We start from the raw sequence: 18,843 nt of genomic DNA, 5'->3' as shown, positions 1-18,843 counted from the left end.
ACAAATTAAAGCCGTTGCTACTCAGACAAGTTATTGTAGCTCTGGCTATGCACTTATGCTGGGGTGACTACTCTACAATAATTGCCTGTATGCATTCCCAGTCTGTTTAAATGTGTACTGATTTAACATTTAAACAGTGAAGCCGCTATAACTTGTCTCCATTTTTTCTAATTTTACCAGCCTATTCAAACTGTAACCTTAACTTGCCTAATAACTTAATCTTCTTTCCCTTATTCCACCCAGAATCTTCTCCATGAGTAGAGAGTTGAAAACCCATCTTCTCTCACTCCCCTCTCCAACACACATGTAAGCAAGCAGAGCATGAAAGCAAGATTCTGTTAAAGACCATGGTTTGCATAAAAGGAGAAGAAAAAAGCCTCTTGAAATAAAAGATGTTAAAATGCTTTTTATTTCAATTTGTCACATTTTTTCTGAGAGTTATGGAATTGACAATACTGTAGAGACACAGCAAACTCCAGAAACTCCAAATTTCATTATCACATGTAGGACAAAAATCAGTGTTTAATTGAGGACCACAAAAGCAAACACACTTCATACTCAGTATTTCTTGCTAATTTAGTTCAACTACGGATAGCAGTGGAGATGTGGAAGAAAGCATCAACACAAACCACTACTCTGGGCTAAGAGCCCAGGGTTCCAAGAAGGCTTGTACAGCCCGTGCTTACCCTAGCAGCAATATTGCTTCATTGCTATACCTATGCAATTTCTTCTTGAAGTGATGAGTATTGAGGAGCCATATTTTCTATCAATTACTCAAAAAAACCACAAGAACTATATAGTTTATCATCAACACTTCTTCAGCCTCTCCATCCACAGTAAACAAAAAGGAGTCAAACATTTATTAGTGTAATTAAATAAATAAGTTACCAAGAAAACAAAAATCAGAAACTTTAATTTCATCATCTTTTGATGCAAGTAACTGAATAGAACTAAAAGGACACCGTCTTATTTAATTCAGGCATAACATTCAAAACTTTCAAAATTGTAATTTCTTACTCTCTCTTCTTGAAAAACTTTAGCAGCATGTCAGAACTGTGAGCTGAATGCAAAAAAAAGTAAATCCAGTATCATACACTGCGGCAGGTTCACTTCAGATCTGCCAGAACATCCTCAGTTCATAAGCTTTTGTCTGTGTGTTTTGTCTTATGCTTGCCTCTGAGATCAGTGTATGATCATAACCTAATTTTCTCAGCAGACTGATGTCTCATTCATTGTGTGGGTTAGAAAAAGGAATAAATTAAAAAAAAAAAAAAAAGAAAAGAAAAACAGGGTTGTAGCAGCAACCATAAATTTGGTATTTTCTGACTTCTGGACTTCGCAACCTCAATCTTTCTCCCCCCCCCCCCCCCCTTTTTTTTTTTTTTTTTTTAAATAAAACAGTGGGAGGATGGCCAAGTATACCCACTTCAGAAAACTGTTTGATGTTAGAGTTTATGTCCTACTTCTGAACTGCTTTGTGCTTCATATGTCATTTACATTCTGTAAATTAACATTATGGAAAGAGATACACTACTGTTATTACAGATCAGCGTTCAACAGCAACATATCTGAAATTCAAGTGATAATCAGTGTTTCATAAAGACAGATATAATAAGATAACTAGTGGGGTCTCTCAAATTACATAATCTTAAGAGATATTTTTGCAAGAACTTCTTTAAAAAAAGGATTCCCATGTGCAAACCAATAATTCCAAACCAGGTCTTGCTTTATCAGTAAAAAAAAAGATAACATAAAAATCAAGGAATGTGCTAACTAAATTTTTCATATTAAACCTCACTTTTTAGAACATCAAAAGTTATCTTTTACTGTTGAAATTAATCTGTAGTGCCTAATTACTAATAAAGTAAATATTTGCTCTACAACATTTTTAACTCACTTGCATACTACATGCAAAATCTAGCTTCTATAAAGCTTTTATAAGGTCACATCCAGAGTATGAAATATATGAAAAAGTGCCATGCTTTAAGAAACACCTGTCAATTTCCCAGCAACCTCCAGAAAAGTCATAAGTTTCACAACTCTTCTGCTGTTTAGCCAAAGATTGGATAAGTATGATTTGCAATCACCTGTTATGAAGAATGAGCTGTAAGTGAAATCATCTCTCAGTGTACACAAGGTCATGCAGCACTCCTCTGCAATCTTGCAGACAGAATATCAGGGTAGGCTGGGAGCAGTCTACAGGAATGATTTTTTTATTTTCCTGAGTGCAAATTTACACAGATATTTTCAGAGACAAAACTTCCAGCAGACTAGTTACATCATAAATCAGAAGTCTGACCTTTATAGACATGCTCCCTAAGCTGCCTGCACGAACATTGGCTATTAAGGCTTTATTTAGTGCTCCAAAATCTTGTAAATATTATCCTGTCATGTCACTATTAACAGGGCAAATTTTAGTATGAAACAAATTAGACAATACTGTGTTGGCCTTCTACCGTATAGAAGGGTCCTGACCAAAAAAAAGTCCATCAGATGAACTGCAGGTTTTTTCTCAGTGATGAAATTTATACACCCTCTTTCCACAGCTGTTCTTCCAGAGAAGTCACAAGAATTTAGCACCTGTCAGTGACCGGTGGCAACCAAGTTACAGAACAGTCAGAAGCTATTTAGAGGACAGAGAAAGTACAAAAACATACACCTTATTTACCTACACAGCCAGGATAAAAATAGAATATGTAGGTTTGATTATTCAGTAAAGTTCTTCAGTGATCATGAAAAACTGGGGGCTTTCTCAAGAATATATGAAAAAATATGGAATAATGTACAATGCTACAACCTTTGCTAACCTTTCTGGTTAAGCCCAACTTCAAAAACTGAGGAAAATTATAGTAGAAAAACTAAGTTCCCAATGATTTACTAAAAACAGCACTATAATCAAAGAACCTTGTAAAAGAGGACACAAGTAGCATCCTTCTAAGATGAAAGTTTTGGAACTTCCTTTTTTTCCACTGCAAAAACAAAATGGGGAGACTTGTGTTGGTAGGACAGATTTTTCTGGTGTAAAACAATGCTGAAAATATAATCTTCCAATGACAATAACTGGAGCAGACATAAAGTTTTTTGTGATTCAAATATGACAAGATAAATACAATTTTTTAAAAACTGGAAAATGACATAATGGAATAGGTGCATAAATATAAAACTTCTGACAAACTTAGTTCTTTATAAAATTGGTTATAAGACATAACGATCTGTAAAGTAGGGCAAGTTTTCAAATGATGTCTAACATACACAGCGAAACTCTATGGATCCTGCTCGAGGGTAGGATGGCCCTGCAGAGGGACCTGGACAGGCTGGATCGATGGGCCGTGGCCAGCTGTATGAGGTTCAACAAGGCCAAGTGCCGGGTCCTGCACTTCGGTCACAACAACCCCATGCAACGCTACAGGCTTGGGGAGGAGTGGCTGGAAAGCTGCCTGGCCGAAAAGGACCTGGGGGTGTTAGTAGATAGCCGGCTGAACTTGAGCCAGCAGTGTGCCCAGGTGGCCAAGAAGGCCAACAGCATCCTGGCTTGTATCAGGAATGCTGTGGCCAGCAGGAGCAGGGAGGTGATTGTCCCCCTGTACTCGGCGCTGGTGAGGCCGCACCTGGAATACTGTGTCCAGTTTTGGGCCCCTCACTACAAGAAAGACATTGAGGTGCTGGAGCGTGTTCAGAGGCGGGCAACGAAGCTGGTGAAGGGTCTGGAGAACAAGTCTTATGAGGAGCGGCTGAGGGAACTGGGGTTGTTTAGCCTGGAAAAGAGGAGGCTGAGGGGAGACCTTATCGCTCTCTACAACTACCTGAAAGGAGGTTGTAGTGAGGTGGGTGTTGGTCTCTTCTCCCAAGTAGCTAGCGATAGGACAAGAGGAAATGGGCTTAAGCTGCGCCAGGGGAGGTTTAGACTGGAGATTAGGAAGAATTTCTTTACGGAAAGGGTGGTCAGGCATTGGAACAGGCTGCCCAGAGAGGTGGTGGAGTCACCATCCCTGGAGGCGTTTAAAAAACGGGTAGATGTGGCACTTCGGGATATGGTTTAGTCTGGTCTACCCTTGATTAGTCTAGAGTGGGCTTGGTAGTGTAGGTTAATGGTTGGACTGGATGATCTTAAAGGTCTTTTCCAACCTAGATGATTCTATGATTCTATGATTCTATGATTCTCTTGAGTGGTATTAGTATTTTTTTGAGATGTATCTGCTGCTATGTTAACCTATACCTTACAAAAGCATGAGATACAAATTCAGGAAAATCATTCAAAATGGCAGAAATTTTAAATTACAGCTTCCTACAACATAATTTTCTAGCCTGCATATCAAAAGAACTGAGAAAAGGTTGGTACTATACTAGTAAATTGGAAAGGAAACAGAAAAAGAATAGATTAAAAAAAACATTCATTTCAGGCTTTGTCACAAAAAAAAAGCAGCACAAAAATCCAGTCACTGGAGACCTCACAGCTTTTCTCACTGCACTACTGCATTCCATTTTTCTTGTCTGATATGTAGAATTAGTTGCTATGCAACCAAGTTATAAGCCTCACCATTTAATAATTCTTCTGCTAATTGCAATAGAGAAAAAGAGCTTCAGTGTCTGGCTTTGTCATAACACAAAATTCTTCCTGTACGGAGAACCCACAACCAATAACAATGAACTTGAAAACGGCATTTTTATTGAATGTATCTGTGATGAGCTATAATAAAGGTATTAACCTATATGTATAGTCACCTGAATTTTTATTATAATAATTAGATTATTTACTAAGTGTTCCACTGGCTTTATAGATTGTTTTGACATGCTTCCCCCCCTCCTTCCACCAAAACCTTCTCTGAAATGGGAAACTAATGATAGCGTGTATGCTTCTGTTGATCCTGGGTTCATTTCATTTACAAATTGCTAAGTATCAAGAATTGAAAATCTCAAGATTTGCTTTCTATTTTACAGCTGTCTTAACTATATCTCCTATACATAGGAACTAACTGAGCAACTGAAGGAGACCAACTGCGGCCCCTGCTGGTACCTAATACACCTATGAAACAATAGAATCAATGAAGTGCAATAAAATCAGAAAGTTTCCCATTAAAATTCTATTACTGAAAAATAAGATACAAATGTTAAGAACAAAAGGATGTTGTAGTAATAACATGAGCAGAGAATATCCAGCGACCAAAGTATCACAGTAACTATCAACAGTAACTCCATCTACACCTTCAATTATGTCACTTAAAAGTTTCCAACTAGTTTCCCACCTCGTAAAGTACTTTGTAAGAAAGGATTTTTCAGTTTTGTAAAGCTCAGTCAGCAGACCCACAACAAGAGCCTGAAACAGTACCCATCAAAAATGCAAGGTCTACCTCCTTAAACATACATCAACACAGATATCATTCGAACATGACATTAGAACATGAGATTAGAATATCTTAAAGGTTCATTCATTTTGATGCTTTCATAAATCAATTTTAGAGAAGAATTTGGCTGAGTCACTTCTAACTTCCCAAATGTGATAATTTAAAATTTGTACATGTTTAAATTTATAAAAAGAAAGACAAACACACACCCCAAAGCTTTAGGACAAAGCTATATCCACCAGTTCAGTTACAAAACTTTCTGTGCAGTGAGGTAAATAAAACCATAATGGCTTACATGTTTAGACAGCTAGTCAGTTTAAGAACTAATTCTTTGTTCTACAAGTTTATGTGAGGAAAAAAAGTTTAAAGATGGGGTAAACAAACTGCCTGTACTTCTACTAATCTCTTTCTACAGCAAAGGCTATTTTATCCTCTCCAGCTCAACTCTTAACACCACTGAAAATACGACTGTCCTCCACCTTAATCTTAACTAAAGTTTTTGCTTATGAAAGCCCATATTTATGTTTGCAGCTGATTTCCATATCAAAACCACAGACTGAGTGTACACAGAAAGAGTTCCGGGTTTGTTTGGGTTTTTTTCCAACTACGCATTAATGAAAGCAGGCAAATTAAGTAAGATCACATCAGAACCCACGATTAGTGTTTTCAGAGCTTGCAGAGATTTAAAGATGTTCATCAAATGTAATCATTATCATTCATTTAACTACCCAAGCCACACCTAGTATAAGGATGACATTAGTTTCTCTGTGGAAAGAGAAGTTAATGTCATACCAGTTGCAAGGAGCCATAACCTGGGATCTGCCAATTTGAAAATCATTTTAGAGCAGTCATTTCTAATGTGGCCAGCATACCAGAAGTGAAGTGATGTATGCCTCTCTAAACAGATCTTACTGAAATAAAAATAGAAATGAAGAGTTATAGGACTTTCAAAGTTAGTTCCATCAATCTAGATACATCAAGGAAGTACTTACTAATTGTCATGGATTCTGGGACAGTGGCTGAAGGCAACATATTGCTTAAAGTATTCACTTGAGCTGGAGGACCGACTTCCACTCTAGTCATAAAAGTACAATATCATCAATAAATGAAACCAAAATCCTGAATTCAAAACTTAAGAAAAAAAGCATTCCAGAAACTAGAATTGGCATAATATTCACCCATATTCAATCAACTTATGTTTAATTATCCTTTAATAACTATGAGTGACTTAAGAATACACACAAAAAAGATCCAAATCAACAGGCCATGGAGAATACAGTAAAAAACAACATAAAAACCAACATAAAACCTATTTTCAACACCAGGAGGCTAAGTCTGCCTGTTATCTGACATGACTACATGACTTCTTCAAGATAATTAGGAAAAGTTCAATATATGAAACTATGCAAAAAGGGAAGTGTAGGCTTTTGCATTTGTCTTTCCAAACATTTGCAAAAGTACCCTGATGAATATTTTGTTTTCCAGTACTGAGTAGCTATGCGTTAGGTAACAATAATAAGTTGGCAGCTACATGGTGAAGATTTTTTTCCTTTAAGAAAAACATGTTTGACATGTACCTGTAAGGAAGATCAGATCTTCTTGGAACCACTTCTACCGCATGAACAACATGTTCATGCCCCTCTCCATTCTCCAAGTTATCTAAAGTAGAATGCATAAGCATTAGCTTTCTTCAGTTAACAGCACTTAAAAAATAAAATAAAACAAAAACAAAATGAAAAGGAAGGTAGTCACATTTTTAACTAGAAATAGTCATCTTTACTAAAGCTTTTAAACACTTTAAATTCTTTCTCCAAGGTTGGCTTCTGCACATTTACCGTGAAGGCCAGCAGGATTGTAAAGTCCCTTAGGAACAGAGTCATCAGTTTAGGAAAAAATCACTATTGCACAATTCCTAAATTATAATTTTGCTGTACATTTTACATTGATAATGATGTTGCAAAGCTATGAAGAGACTTCAGTTACTGAAGTTATTTTTGCAAACCCCAGGAGTTTAACCACCACATGGCATCTGATACTCATCACAAATCGTTTTGTGACTAGCAGGAAAAGAATTTGTGGTCAGTCCCCAGTACATAAAACCTTGCAAAGACACCAGTCCTTTATGCATTCCCAGCAGAGCACCACAGCTTTTCTCTGGCTCTTTATGCCTATGTACCAAACACCAGGAATCAGACAGATGAGATATTTTTTAAAAAGCATGGATAATATGCATTTGTCCACAGATCCACAACTGTCAGGATCAAAATATACACATCATTGGGCCTGTCATTAAAGTAGTTTGCGTGGAAAGAAACAAAAATCACATTTTATTGATGTTTTCTGCATCTCACTATGTAAAAGTTACAAAGTTACCACAAAACAATCCTAAAAACATGAGCTAAAATCGCACAGAATTTAAAATGCAGGAATTCTAGGAAAAAAGTTAATGGGAATGAGAGTTATGTCAGAATGACTATGGAGGAGAAAGTTCATTTTTTAAGCTGTAGAGTTTACTGAAGATCAGTTCCTAAAATGCATACTCCATTTTTGTTCCAAGCAACTGAATTTTGACTCAGGCTTTCTCATCTCTACGTGCATGGAGGTATGATACACCCTGACACATTCCTGAAGCACTGCAACAGACTAAAACTGAAAACACCAATATTAACATACAACACTACAGACTATGCTGTAATCTATTTCAAATATAAGTCTTGTTATTTATCTGTATTAAGACCTATAAACAAAAATATTGGGTTAAACTATATATTTTACAAGAGCTCATTAAGCATGTTTTAGCAAAAATGTTGTCATAGTAATAATGAGCTTGCCAGTTACTGGGCTGAACTGCCCTCAGAAAAAGCTAGCGCTTTGATATCGTTCACCTAGCAAAAGTGTAACTTCCAAAGTCAAGCAAACAACTGCCTAAGGCAGCTTTCGATCTCATCAAATTGTCATTATGGGTGGGGAGAGGGTGACCGTACCCATGTGTATCACTCTCCCTAACTGGCTGACATTTGGGTTACGTGATGGGCCTTTTAGTGATGACTACCTGCATACTCTGTCAGTTCAGGGCTCTTCAGAAGGGCCCAGTGAGAGCATGGAAAGTTGAAATCAGGAAATCAGACTGCAGAATCTGTGTTGCTGTTTCCTATAACTGATCAAGACTCCTTTCACCAGGCCAAGGCTGTATCGTTCTGGCTTGCATGCTGAAAACCACATGGTTTACCACAAAGAGGGGCAGGAGAACTGAAAATATCTGTATACTGTGCCAGAAGGGATCTGAATGGGCCTACTGTTGGTCATCTCTAGCAGTCTGAGCATTGTCTTCAAAACAGTTCTGAGATGAAGCAAGATGAAACAAGGGTCTTTGGTACCTCCTTAATAAAAGCAAGCCCCTGTTACACTTACTGTTGTCCTCTCTGGTCATCTGTCTCCAGCACTAAGTCTTGGCTTGGTCTCCTGACTTGATTTCAGCTACAAACCCCTAGTAGCTCTAGCTCCTGATGCCTTGTGACATCTGACTGGCTACTAACTCCCACAACTCCACCCCACCGCCACCCCCCCCTTAAACAGGAATGTTTACTTGTATTGTAGATTTCGATCTGTTGCGGTTAGCAAACACTTACAAATCCATGGACTTTTTCTAACAGTTCCTGTATAAAATTTAAGAGAACACTGTGCCACAAACTACATAATGTTTTCTAAATCCATACCCTCATAAATCGAAAAATGTGGGAGCACAGGAAAAAAATGAAATTGTACTTTCTATTTTTTTTGAACCACTGGCATTTCTTAAGAGGCACATGTCTTAAAATACAGCAGAGGGCAGTACAGCATTATTTTACGATTCACATTATTATCACCAAACTTACAGAACTGAATTACTTTTTCACAGGCCTTCAATTAATGGTCCATTTAAACTCTTGGCACATATACTGTATATGCAAAGAATGTGAAATATTTTAAAATTAAAACACTATTTGAATGCCACTAAGAAGTTTTTAAGTGGTCTGAAATGAGAATACATACCCAAAGTTTTATAAAAGCAATGTTTTATAAACAGCTAGCAAAATATTAACTCGAGGTGGGGGGGAAGGCATGGTGGAAGTTTTGTTCGGTTTTGATACCAATACAGATACTGGAAAAGCACCAGGTCTTCTCTTCTATACCTTTGACCATTTTCATTCCTTGCTTCAAGATGTTCTCCAAAGGGTCCACATCGATCTTGAAGTGCAGTACCCCAAACTGCATACAATACTGCAGCTGAGGACCCATCAAAGCCAACTGAGCATAAATTTACAAATGACACTTTCATTTATGCATGCCTGTATGAAGCATGCTTTTACTGCAGAAGCATGGCACTGCTAATTCACTATCAGCTTGTGACCTGCTATAGTTGGTCTGCTGCAAAGAACAACTTGAGGATACTGACATATGAAAAAAAAGATACGAGCCAGCAATTGGTGCTCACAGCCCAGAAAGTCAATCATAAACTGGGCTGGATAAAACAAAGCATGGCAAGCAGGTTGAGGGAGGTGATTCTCCCCCTCTATTTTGCTTTCATGAGACTCCACCTTGAGTACTGTATCCAGCTCTGGGGTCCACAGTACAAGAAGGACATGGAGCTGTTGGAGTGGGTCCAGAGGAGGGCCACAAAAATGATCTGAGGGCTGGAGCACCTCTCCTATGAAGACAGGCTGAGAGAGTTGGGGTTGTTCAGCCTGGAGAAGAGAAGGCTCCAGGAAGACCTTATTGCAGCCTTTCAATATCTAAAGAGGGCTTATAAGAAAGATGGAGACAGACTTTTTACCATGGCCTGCAGTGACAGGACGAGGGGCAACGGTTTTAAACTGAAAGAGGGTAGATTTAGATTGGATATAAGGAAGAAATTTTTTTTACAATGAGGGTGGTGAGACACTGGAACAGGTTGCCCAGAGAAGTTGTGGATGTCCCATCACTGGAACTATTCAAAGTCAGGTAGGTCAGGGCTTTGAGCAACCTGATCTAGTGAAAGACGTCCCTGCCCATGGCAGAGGGGGTTGGACTAGGTCATCTTTGAAGATCCTTTCCAATCCAAACCATTCTATGATTCCACGATTCCCATATCCTTCTCCAAAGAAGTATTTCCTAGCCAATCATTCCTCATCCTGTATATAAACAGATAACAGCTTCTATTGAACTGCATCCAATATGTGATACTGTCTCCAATCTGTCAAGATTAATTTGAATTCAAATTCTCAAACACACTTGCACTTCTTCTAGCTTAGTGATATCAAGAAAATGAATAAGGATACTTTCTATGCAACCATCCTAAACATTAATATAATACCAAACAAAACCACAGCTTAATGCCAACAAAACTCTGGTTTATTTTGACATTGATAAATCCTCCTCAACTAAATATCTACTCAAATGGAGAACTTTGATTCAGATCTAGGATAAAATTTAATTGAACCTCACATCCCAGTTGTGCAGTATCTCCTATGTCTTTATAATCCCATTATTTCTTACCATTGTCCCATGTTAGAAATTCTGTTACAAAGTTTGCTGGAATTCGGTAAATTAAAATACCTACCTATTTGGGAGTAAGAGCCAACAGCACTGACTGGAAATAGAACATCTGAGTCATCATTCAGGACCTGAAGAGGAGTCCAACTGCATATCTGAGAATTGCATGTGCCTATTTCATGAGACCTAGATTTAAAACAAACAAACAAAACAACATATTTATACAGTCAATATTCATGTTGACAATGCTTGTATTTCTTTCAGAGATACCACTGCAAGAAAAATCTTTATTTCAATCTGCCTGCCAATTTCTTGATTCAGACATACATAAATTCATTAAAGATCAGACCATTCCAAAGCAGGTAAGACAAGCAGTGCTTGCCTCTTTTTCTCCAAAGGTATTACTGTGTCAGAAATAAAGAGAGCATATTAGTATCTAAAATTATTCTTCTTCTCTCAGTTTTGTCTTGTCTTGTTTAACTACCTACTCTGATGATAACAGACTTACTTTGTTTAAAATATGTGGTTTTACTGTGAAGCCAAGATAGAGTTGATATCATACTAAGAATAAAGAAACTTCAAATAGAGCAGAATTATAGCCTGGCTATATCATGTAACAATTTCAACAACTGAGAACTTCAAGGAGAACAAGTCTGAAATCTCACAATTTTGGTTTTCAGTGGAACTTAGAAGCATAACACCATCACCACAGTGGCCCACATAGTTTAAACAATGGAAAAGAAAAAGATGGGGGGGCAGAGGAAAAGAAAAAAGAAAAAAAAAAAGGAGAAAATATTAGTTACATAAATTTGCCAGTACCCAGGGGGGTGGGGGACAGGCATTAAAAATTTACCACTGGCTCCTGCAACATTGCTTACTTTTCAGAAGCATCAGTTTCACCTTCTGTGCCTTTATTTCCTAACGTTTTTCCATATAGCTCATCCTCATCTGCATCTTCATCATCAATGCTCTTCACGTCTAGTTTCTGGTATTCATACTCTCCATTCATGAATACTGAATTGCTCTTCCACGAATGGTTACTTTCACTCCCGTTCAAATTTTTTCCAAGAGTGCTTTCAGATGAGGATAATACAAAAACTGAAGATCTGTCTACACTCTCCTCTGAACTTTCTCCTGTAATCAGAGTCTTTGTGGTATCCCCCAAATTTTGCTCATCTTCCTCTTCATCAAATGAGATAATATTTGTCACTCTCTTCTTCTTTTTTCGATCTTTTTTATATTTCAAATCTAGTAGCAACATAAAGGTTTACATAGTTTAGAAAAGAGAAACAATGCAATACACTTGGTTTTTTTCTTAAAAGAACTGATGTACTAAATGAGTTTAGTAAAGAAAAAACCACTCTCATCTACAAGGCATTTCATTATCTTTCCATATACATGAGCTTGTAAATCTTTAACTACCATCTTTATTTTATATGTCTTACATAATTCAGATTTTAGAAGATATATTGGAGGTGCATTTATAACACTATTCAGTTGGAACTGGAAAAAAAGAGTTCAACAAACTTATAAAATTAAATTTAAAATAAAAAGTTAGCCTTCCCATCACTTTGTCCCATGGAATATGGCTAGTGTATATTGCAGATTATGTCTACACAACAGAGAAAACATGAAACACTTCTGGAGAGAAAAAATTAAAAAGAACAAACTCACAACACAAACAAAATCCACAACTTGCAATCAAATAAAGTTAGTTTTGCCTGTATTCTGGAAACTGAGCAGTCAGTTTTCAGAAAAAGAAATTAAACTTGCTCCCTCCCTCAGCTAATTAGCTCTTGGTCTAGAAATACACTGAAATCCTCTCTGATTACATCTATGCTGTGACAGCACTTATTTTTAAATTATTACCTATTCTCACTGATTCCAACGTGCACGAGGCTAAATGATCTTGCAAATTTGAAGTACTCTAAGAAACACCAGAAATTTACTCACCAAGACAACTCACATTGGGACTAAACTGTTTTGTTTAATTCAAGTCCAGCTGTTATATATCCACAAAACACATTAACATACTTTTAAGAGTAAGAGAATGTTAAAACCCATTCTGGATGCAAACAGAATTCCAGAAAGAACATAGACTTTAATGAAAACATCTGAATTGCTCTAACATTCAACATAAAATGGCACTTGAACAACCCCAATTTTTTTAAAGTGACATTTTATTGTAAGTTGTACATTACATGTGCTGTATACACATGTACTGTACACATAATGTACATTATGTTGTAGAGTCATGTGCAGCATATGGTCAATTATTCTGTTATTTTATCTTGCAAGCCTATTCTATACTAACAAAGCTATCCCAAGTCAAGTATCGCCTACTATTTTAATCTCATTTAAAGTGCTAAACAACAAAAGCTTTACCACAAGTTTGTTTTGAAAACCGTGTTTTGAGACAAAGTCTATTTTAAATGCCAATAAAAATAGATTTTATCTCAACTTCTATTCCTACCAGACAGCACTCACATGTGGGTTTTTTTTTCCTTTTTCTTATAACCAAAACAATTTAAAACTTAAACTCAAACCTTGTTTCTTAATTGAAAAACACCTAAATCCCAGAAACTTCCTGCAGTTTTGTACCTTTACAAAGCAAAACATTCTTTCAGCTCAAGTTCTGGAAATAAAGATGATAAAATATTCCTTTGCTATTTTTGGAACTGAAAATCACATTTTGCCTGATTAATTTCAAATTATAAGAGATTAAGACTTTGGGTCTTAGTAACTAACATCCTACAGACTGGTTGCAACACTAACATATTTAAAGGTAAAAAGAGTGTATGAGTACATTTTCATTTGTGGCAATTACCTTCTTCATATAGGAATTCAGACTGTAAACATGGGCACTGCTTGAAGAAGATTACAAGCTAAGATTTTTATCTGATATACAACAACAGATATATGGCAGTGTATTTGTGACTGATAAAGTGCCAAAAGAAAACATATTAAAAATGAAAAATCATTACATCAGAAACTGCAAGGCACAATCTTATGAATAAGAAATTGAAATTCCGGTCACAAGAAAAACACTTTACCAGTAAGATAGTTTAGCTTCACTCTCACAGTGATAAAAGAAAGCTAAAATACACATTTATCATCCAGTATTCACACCAGTGTTTCTAAAAAATTTCATCCTTTTTATTTCTCACTCAACCATTTTGTACCTGTACTGCACTTATTTTTAAGGTGTTTTTTCCATAACAGTGCATTAAATTTAATTGAAAAAGTTATTTAAACACACTTGAATATTTTAAAAGTTTCTGAATGACACTAACGTTGCAAAAATGCTTACCAGCATTTACATTCTTTGAGAGAACAGGAAGTGGGTCAGTGTCTTGATCAGGTTTTATTAGAATCGAGACAGCAGATGATGCAGTTATCTCTCTAAGAAGGCTGCTAACACCCTGAGTGGATTCTTTCAATAATGAGGTTACATTTTGCGTTGATTCCTTTAACAAATCAGACACGGTGGGTGTGCATTTGCTCTGCCCATTTAAATCCTTATTATCAATGTTGATTGCAAAAAGAATGGAGTTCAGACCTTCAGATAAAAGAAACAGGAAAAAAAAGACCAAAAACCCACTATATACTTCATACAAAAGTTATAAAGATAGAGCGTAAGGATTAACAAAGCTATGACATGTAAAACATTTTTCCCCAAAAATATCCCACAGTTCGCTATGCATGAATTCTTATTCTTTCATGTACCATTCATTCTTTTTTAGATGATATTCAAGCTGATGCAATCAGTTCTGAATTTATTTTGATAGCTGTTCAGCTGTGCATTAAATAAGCAGTTAGTACTATGAACTTGTTTATTTTTAACATGTTATTTAAACCCATTTCACTGCAACTTTAGTATTTGTCGGTTCCTATATTCTGTTAACAAAAACAACTGTGAACCCTATCTTGCAGAATGAAGCATGTGACCGTGTATCTGAGAAAAGGGGTGTAAAAGGTAATAATACATCACTTTGTGGTCAAACTCTAGAAAAGTAAATTAGCTGTTATCATTCCTTACTCTTACTCTCCTTCCATGTATTTACCTATAATTTGGGTCTTACTATAAAAGTTTATCATTGCTCTTTTCTAGTCAGGAATAATCCATTTTGTTTTCTCTAACTTGCACTAGTCTTTAAAAAAAAGTTAGCCTTGACTGATGAAGGGTTAGAAAATTTATGTGAAAGACTTTTGAGCTGTAGGAAGGCCAGATCCAGTATTTTAACAGTTCATCAATTTATAGCATAAAGTGGCATAATACCTTGACTATTCACCCTGAATGTGCACCTGACACACACTCTCCACACAAACGCAGTCTGTTAGAGAAGCTCCTCGCAACCAGAAACAGATGTGACATCCCAAACTGAAACAGTTTTCCAAGAACAGCAGCATTTAAGAGGAAGTCTTACCAGCTGCCATCGTAGGGATCATACTAGAACGTTCTTCATCCATCATAAAAGACCAGTCTTCATAGAAGACACTACAATTTGAAAGGAAAAAAAAGAGAAAAAAAAAAAGAATATGCAGTCCTATATTAACATATATTCCACTTCTAAAAGACATGAAAACTCTGAAATACATCAAGTATGAGTACACCAATGGATCAAATTGTATGTTACAGTAACACCCCTAAGTCCTGAAAAATACAGAACTGTCTGAACAGTTATCAAAGACATCAAAGACAATATTTCTCTACACCTATTGCTATACTGCATATATAAGTTTTTAAATAACTATAGTTGATGATAATTACCAAGCCATTTTATAAAATATTAGAACACATGAATATAAACAAAAAGATCCACTTCATCTTGAGCAACCTGATCTAGTGAAAGATGTCCCTGCCCATGGCAGGGGGGCTGGACTAGACGATCTTTAAAGGTCCCTTCTAACCCAAACCATTCTATTATTCTATGACTCAGTGACCTGTTTCAATATCCAAAACTACATCAATTACCCTAAATAGTCAGAGTCAGCTAGGAATTTGGATGTAAGGAAAAAAAAAGTTCACATGAATTTCACTGTGAACACATGAATTTAGCTGTTCTAAACCTGGTTCTTTTTAGTAGCAGGATGCTGGTTTTTTACTATCAGCATTCAGTTAACTAAACATAAAAACAGATAGCAAGAAAACCCTCAACCTATATTAAACAATTTTGACAGAATCATTTAAAAGTTTGCAAAACAGATAAGAATTGGGGACGTATACTGATTCTGTAAATCCCATTGGAATTTGGATAACATTTAAATTGTAAATATTCTGGAGTAAGCCTTTTTAGAAATAATATTTCATGTACAATGCAGAGAGTGCTGATAAAGGCGATGCTGCGCAAGTATTGCTACAAGCATGAGAGTAATTAGTGACATGGCAATCCAAGTCACTAATTTCCTCACAACAGTTTTCAGATTTTTTTTTCCTTTGTTGTTTCATCTGTCTTTATTTGATTTCATATCAAAATCCATCTTGCAAGAAAGCTACAGAGGACTGGAACAGACTAAAAATGAAAAGGAGGTACTAACAAGCTCAGTTCTGGCAATAACCTTATCCAGTACATCCCTTAATTGATGCAAACGGAAAGAATGCCTTTCTGCTGAATCCACTGGACTTGATCAAGCTCAACAGTTATTTATAAAAAAGGAAAATACACCAAATTTTCAAAAAGAAAAGGAGCTGAAGATATATGAGGAAAATGGTAGGACTCAGTTAAGTATGAACTTAAGTGCATTTTGCACATGCAAAGTACCTTAGGATTTCACAATGCATAGTAAGTTATTCTCAGTAACTCTGTAACGAGAAGGTTCACAAACTGGTACAAAACCACTTCCAAGTGATCTGCAATAGTAGCTACCTATTGCTTGACTGCTGGAGCTTTTCAATTACAGCATGAGCACCTCCAAAAGGCAACAAGCAATTACCACTGATGAATTGATAAGATCAAGGCTGTAATTGTGCACTATTTCAATGGAATGAGAGGGGCACCCCAAAGCATGGTGTCAAGGTCTCAGTGAGGAAAACTGTTGAAAGAATAGGGAAGGGAGTTAGGAAAGAGGATGGAAATGAAGATGAGGGTAGAAGCATATATTCTCACGTGCCAGAATGAAGCCAGTTTCAGGTCACATGTTGATACACGCATAAGCCACCATCTTAACGGCTGCCAAAATTTCAAAAATTAACAAAATGAAAGTATAAGGTTAAGTGGCTTCACTAGCATAGCAATTAATAAGGTGTATTATTACAGATGTGTTTTTCGGTTGGTTGAGTTTTTTTAATCTCAGTACCTCATTTGTCAATACATTTCCTGCATTACAAAGATATCACATACAGTACCTGAGTCGATTCTTATCTGCAAGCAGCATATGAACGTATCTTTCCAGGGAATGTTCATTTAATGAACAGCGCAACCAGGCCCGGCCTCTACCAATATCTGTAGTAATTGTCTTCAGAGAGTAAAAGCGCTGCAGTTCATGTTTATTCAGAACTTCTTTCACATAGTACCAAAACACTGGTTCTGGAATTAAAAAAAAAAAAACCCACAATAATAATAACAATAAAGAATCCACCAAAAACCGCTAAGCTCTGAATGCATTTACATGCAATTTTATAAAACAAGCAGGTAACAGTACATAACTTTGAACAACGGTGAATCATTTACCATCTTCGTATAACTTTCCAGTTAAATAGGTTATTTATTTCTACAGAACTTGGGCTATTTAAGCACTTAGAAATTTTCACTTTATTGAGAAAACCACACACACATATTAAAGGATTCTGTCTTACATTTTTAAATAGAATTCACATTTAAAAGCACATTTAAGCTAGTATTTCATCCATACAACAGGTTCACATGTTCAGCTGGGAATACATTATGCAAAGGAAAAAAGTTCTTTAGAACTCTATCTTACTGCTGACTGTGAAATGTTAGAAGCTAGGTCCAAAGGAACGGGTAGCTCCAGAATTTACAGACATGCAAGTGACAAATTCATGTTACTTTAAAAAACAAAAGTGTTACACTTAAAAGGCAACAATGCCCCTTCCACTAAAATACTCTCCTTGCCCTGTCCCCATATATTGATAAAAAGTTTTTTTGCAGTTGCCTCAAATTTCTCAATTGGAGGTAACAAAAATCTACATCAGTAATTGTAAACGTACAATGAAACACCTAGTATTTTACATGGTCCTGTTTCTTAACTGAATAAGAACACATTTTAAGGACATACTTATTACAATTCACCTCATACCATTTTCTCAGGGCGAAAAGAACAACCAAACATCAGATAATTCATCCATAAGACTTGAATCATTACTATATGGTACAGTTGGGTAATCATTAGTCATTAATGTTGCATCAAATTCATACTGCTTGAAAGTATCTTACAATAGCACATTAACAATAACGTTTATGTGGCTTTGATTTGCTATAAATAGAACTGCTCAAGTAATTAGAATGGTTTAAAAACTTTTAATCTATACAGATAGTAACATTAAGAGATTGAATTTAAGGCGAATAGGATATTTTTATGAGCAAAAAAATCTGATAAACCTAAGCATTACAAAAACATGTAAAACACATCAATCTCTCAAGGAAGACATGCAGGTACTCCTTTTGACAGTTTAATGAATGTCTTCACTCAGCATTTTTTTAAGTTAACAAAAAAGGGAAAATAATTCTATTGTAAAAGCGAACGGTGCACTATCACCTCAAATATTATGCTGGCTTTTGATCATAATCTCAAGGTAGGCAGCATAAAGCAGATGTTTAAAGACAGGTAAAAAAATTCCTCAAAGACACAGGAAAAAAAATTCACACGAGAAAGATTGATCCTGCCACTCCTTGCTTATCACTTTTCTAAATCTCTTTTAAACGTAGTAAGCTTTTTAAGAAAAGGCATGATGCTTCTCTCTGTTAAATAAAGAGCATGCAGTCAGATTTTGAACAGGTTTTCAGTACAGCTTATGACTTTTAGTGAAATA

General features: G+C 36.1%; 1 protein-coding gene across 2 annotated transcripts in view; it reads right to left on the bottom strand.

Annotated features, from left to right (window-relative positions):
• The window catches only part of SNX29 (sorting nexin 29), a 142,370-nt gene that overhangs the window by 108,035 nt on the left and 15,492 nt on the right, over positions 1-18,843 (bottom strand). For both annotated transcript variants that reach the window (XM_075718267.1, XM_075718268.1), the window contains exons 5-11: positions 17,200-17,380; positions 15,281-15,351; positions 14,164-14,412; positions 11,732-12,101; positions 10,921-11,039; positions 6,920-7,001; positions 6,335-6,417 (exon numbers count right to left, since the gene is read on the bottom strand). In XM_075718267.1, the coding sequence (XP_075574382.1) occupies positions 6,335-6,417; positions 6,920-7,001; positions 10,921-11,039; positions 11,732-12,101; positions 14,164-14,412; positions 15,281-15,351; positions 17,200-17,380 (1,155 nt within the window). The remainder of the gene's footprint in view (positions 1-6,334; positions 6,418-6,919; positions 7,002-10,920; positions 11,040-11,731; positions 12,102-14,163; positions 14,413-15,280; positions 15,352-17,199; positions 17,381-18,843) is intronic.

The sequence above is a fragment of the Pelecanus crispus genome, chromosome 11 (assembly GCF_030463565.1).
Source record: "Pelecanus crispus isolate bPelCri1 chromosome 11, bPelCri1.pri, whole genome shotgun sequence".
Taxonomy (NCBI): domain Eukaryota; kingdom Metazoa; phylum Chordata; class Aves; order Pelecaniformes; family Pelecanidae; genus Pelecanus; species Pelecanus crispus.
This window is presented reverse-complemented; position numbering and strand designations above follow the sequence as displayed.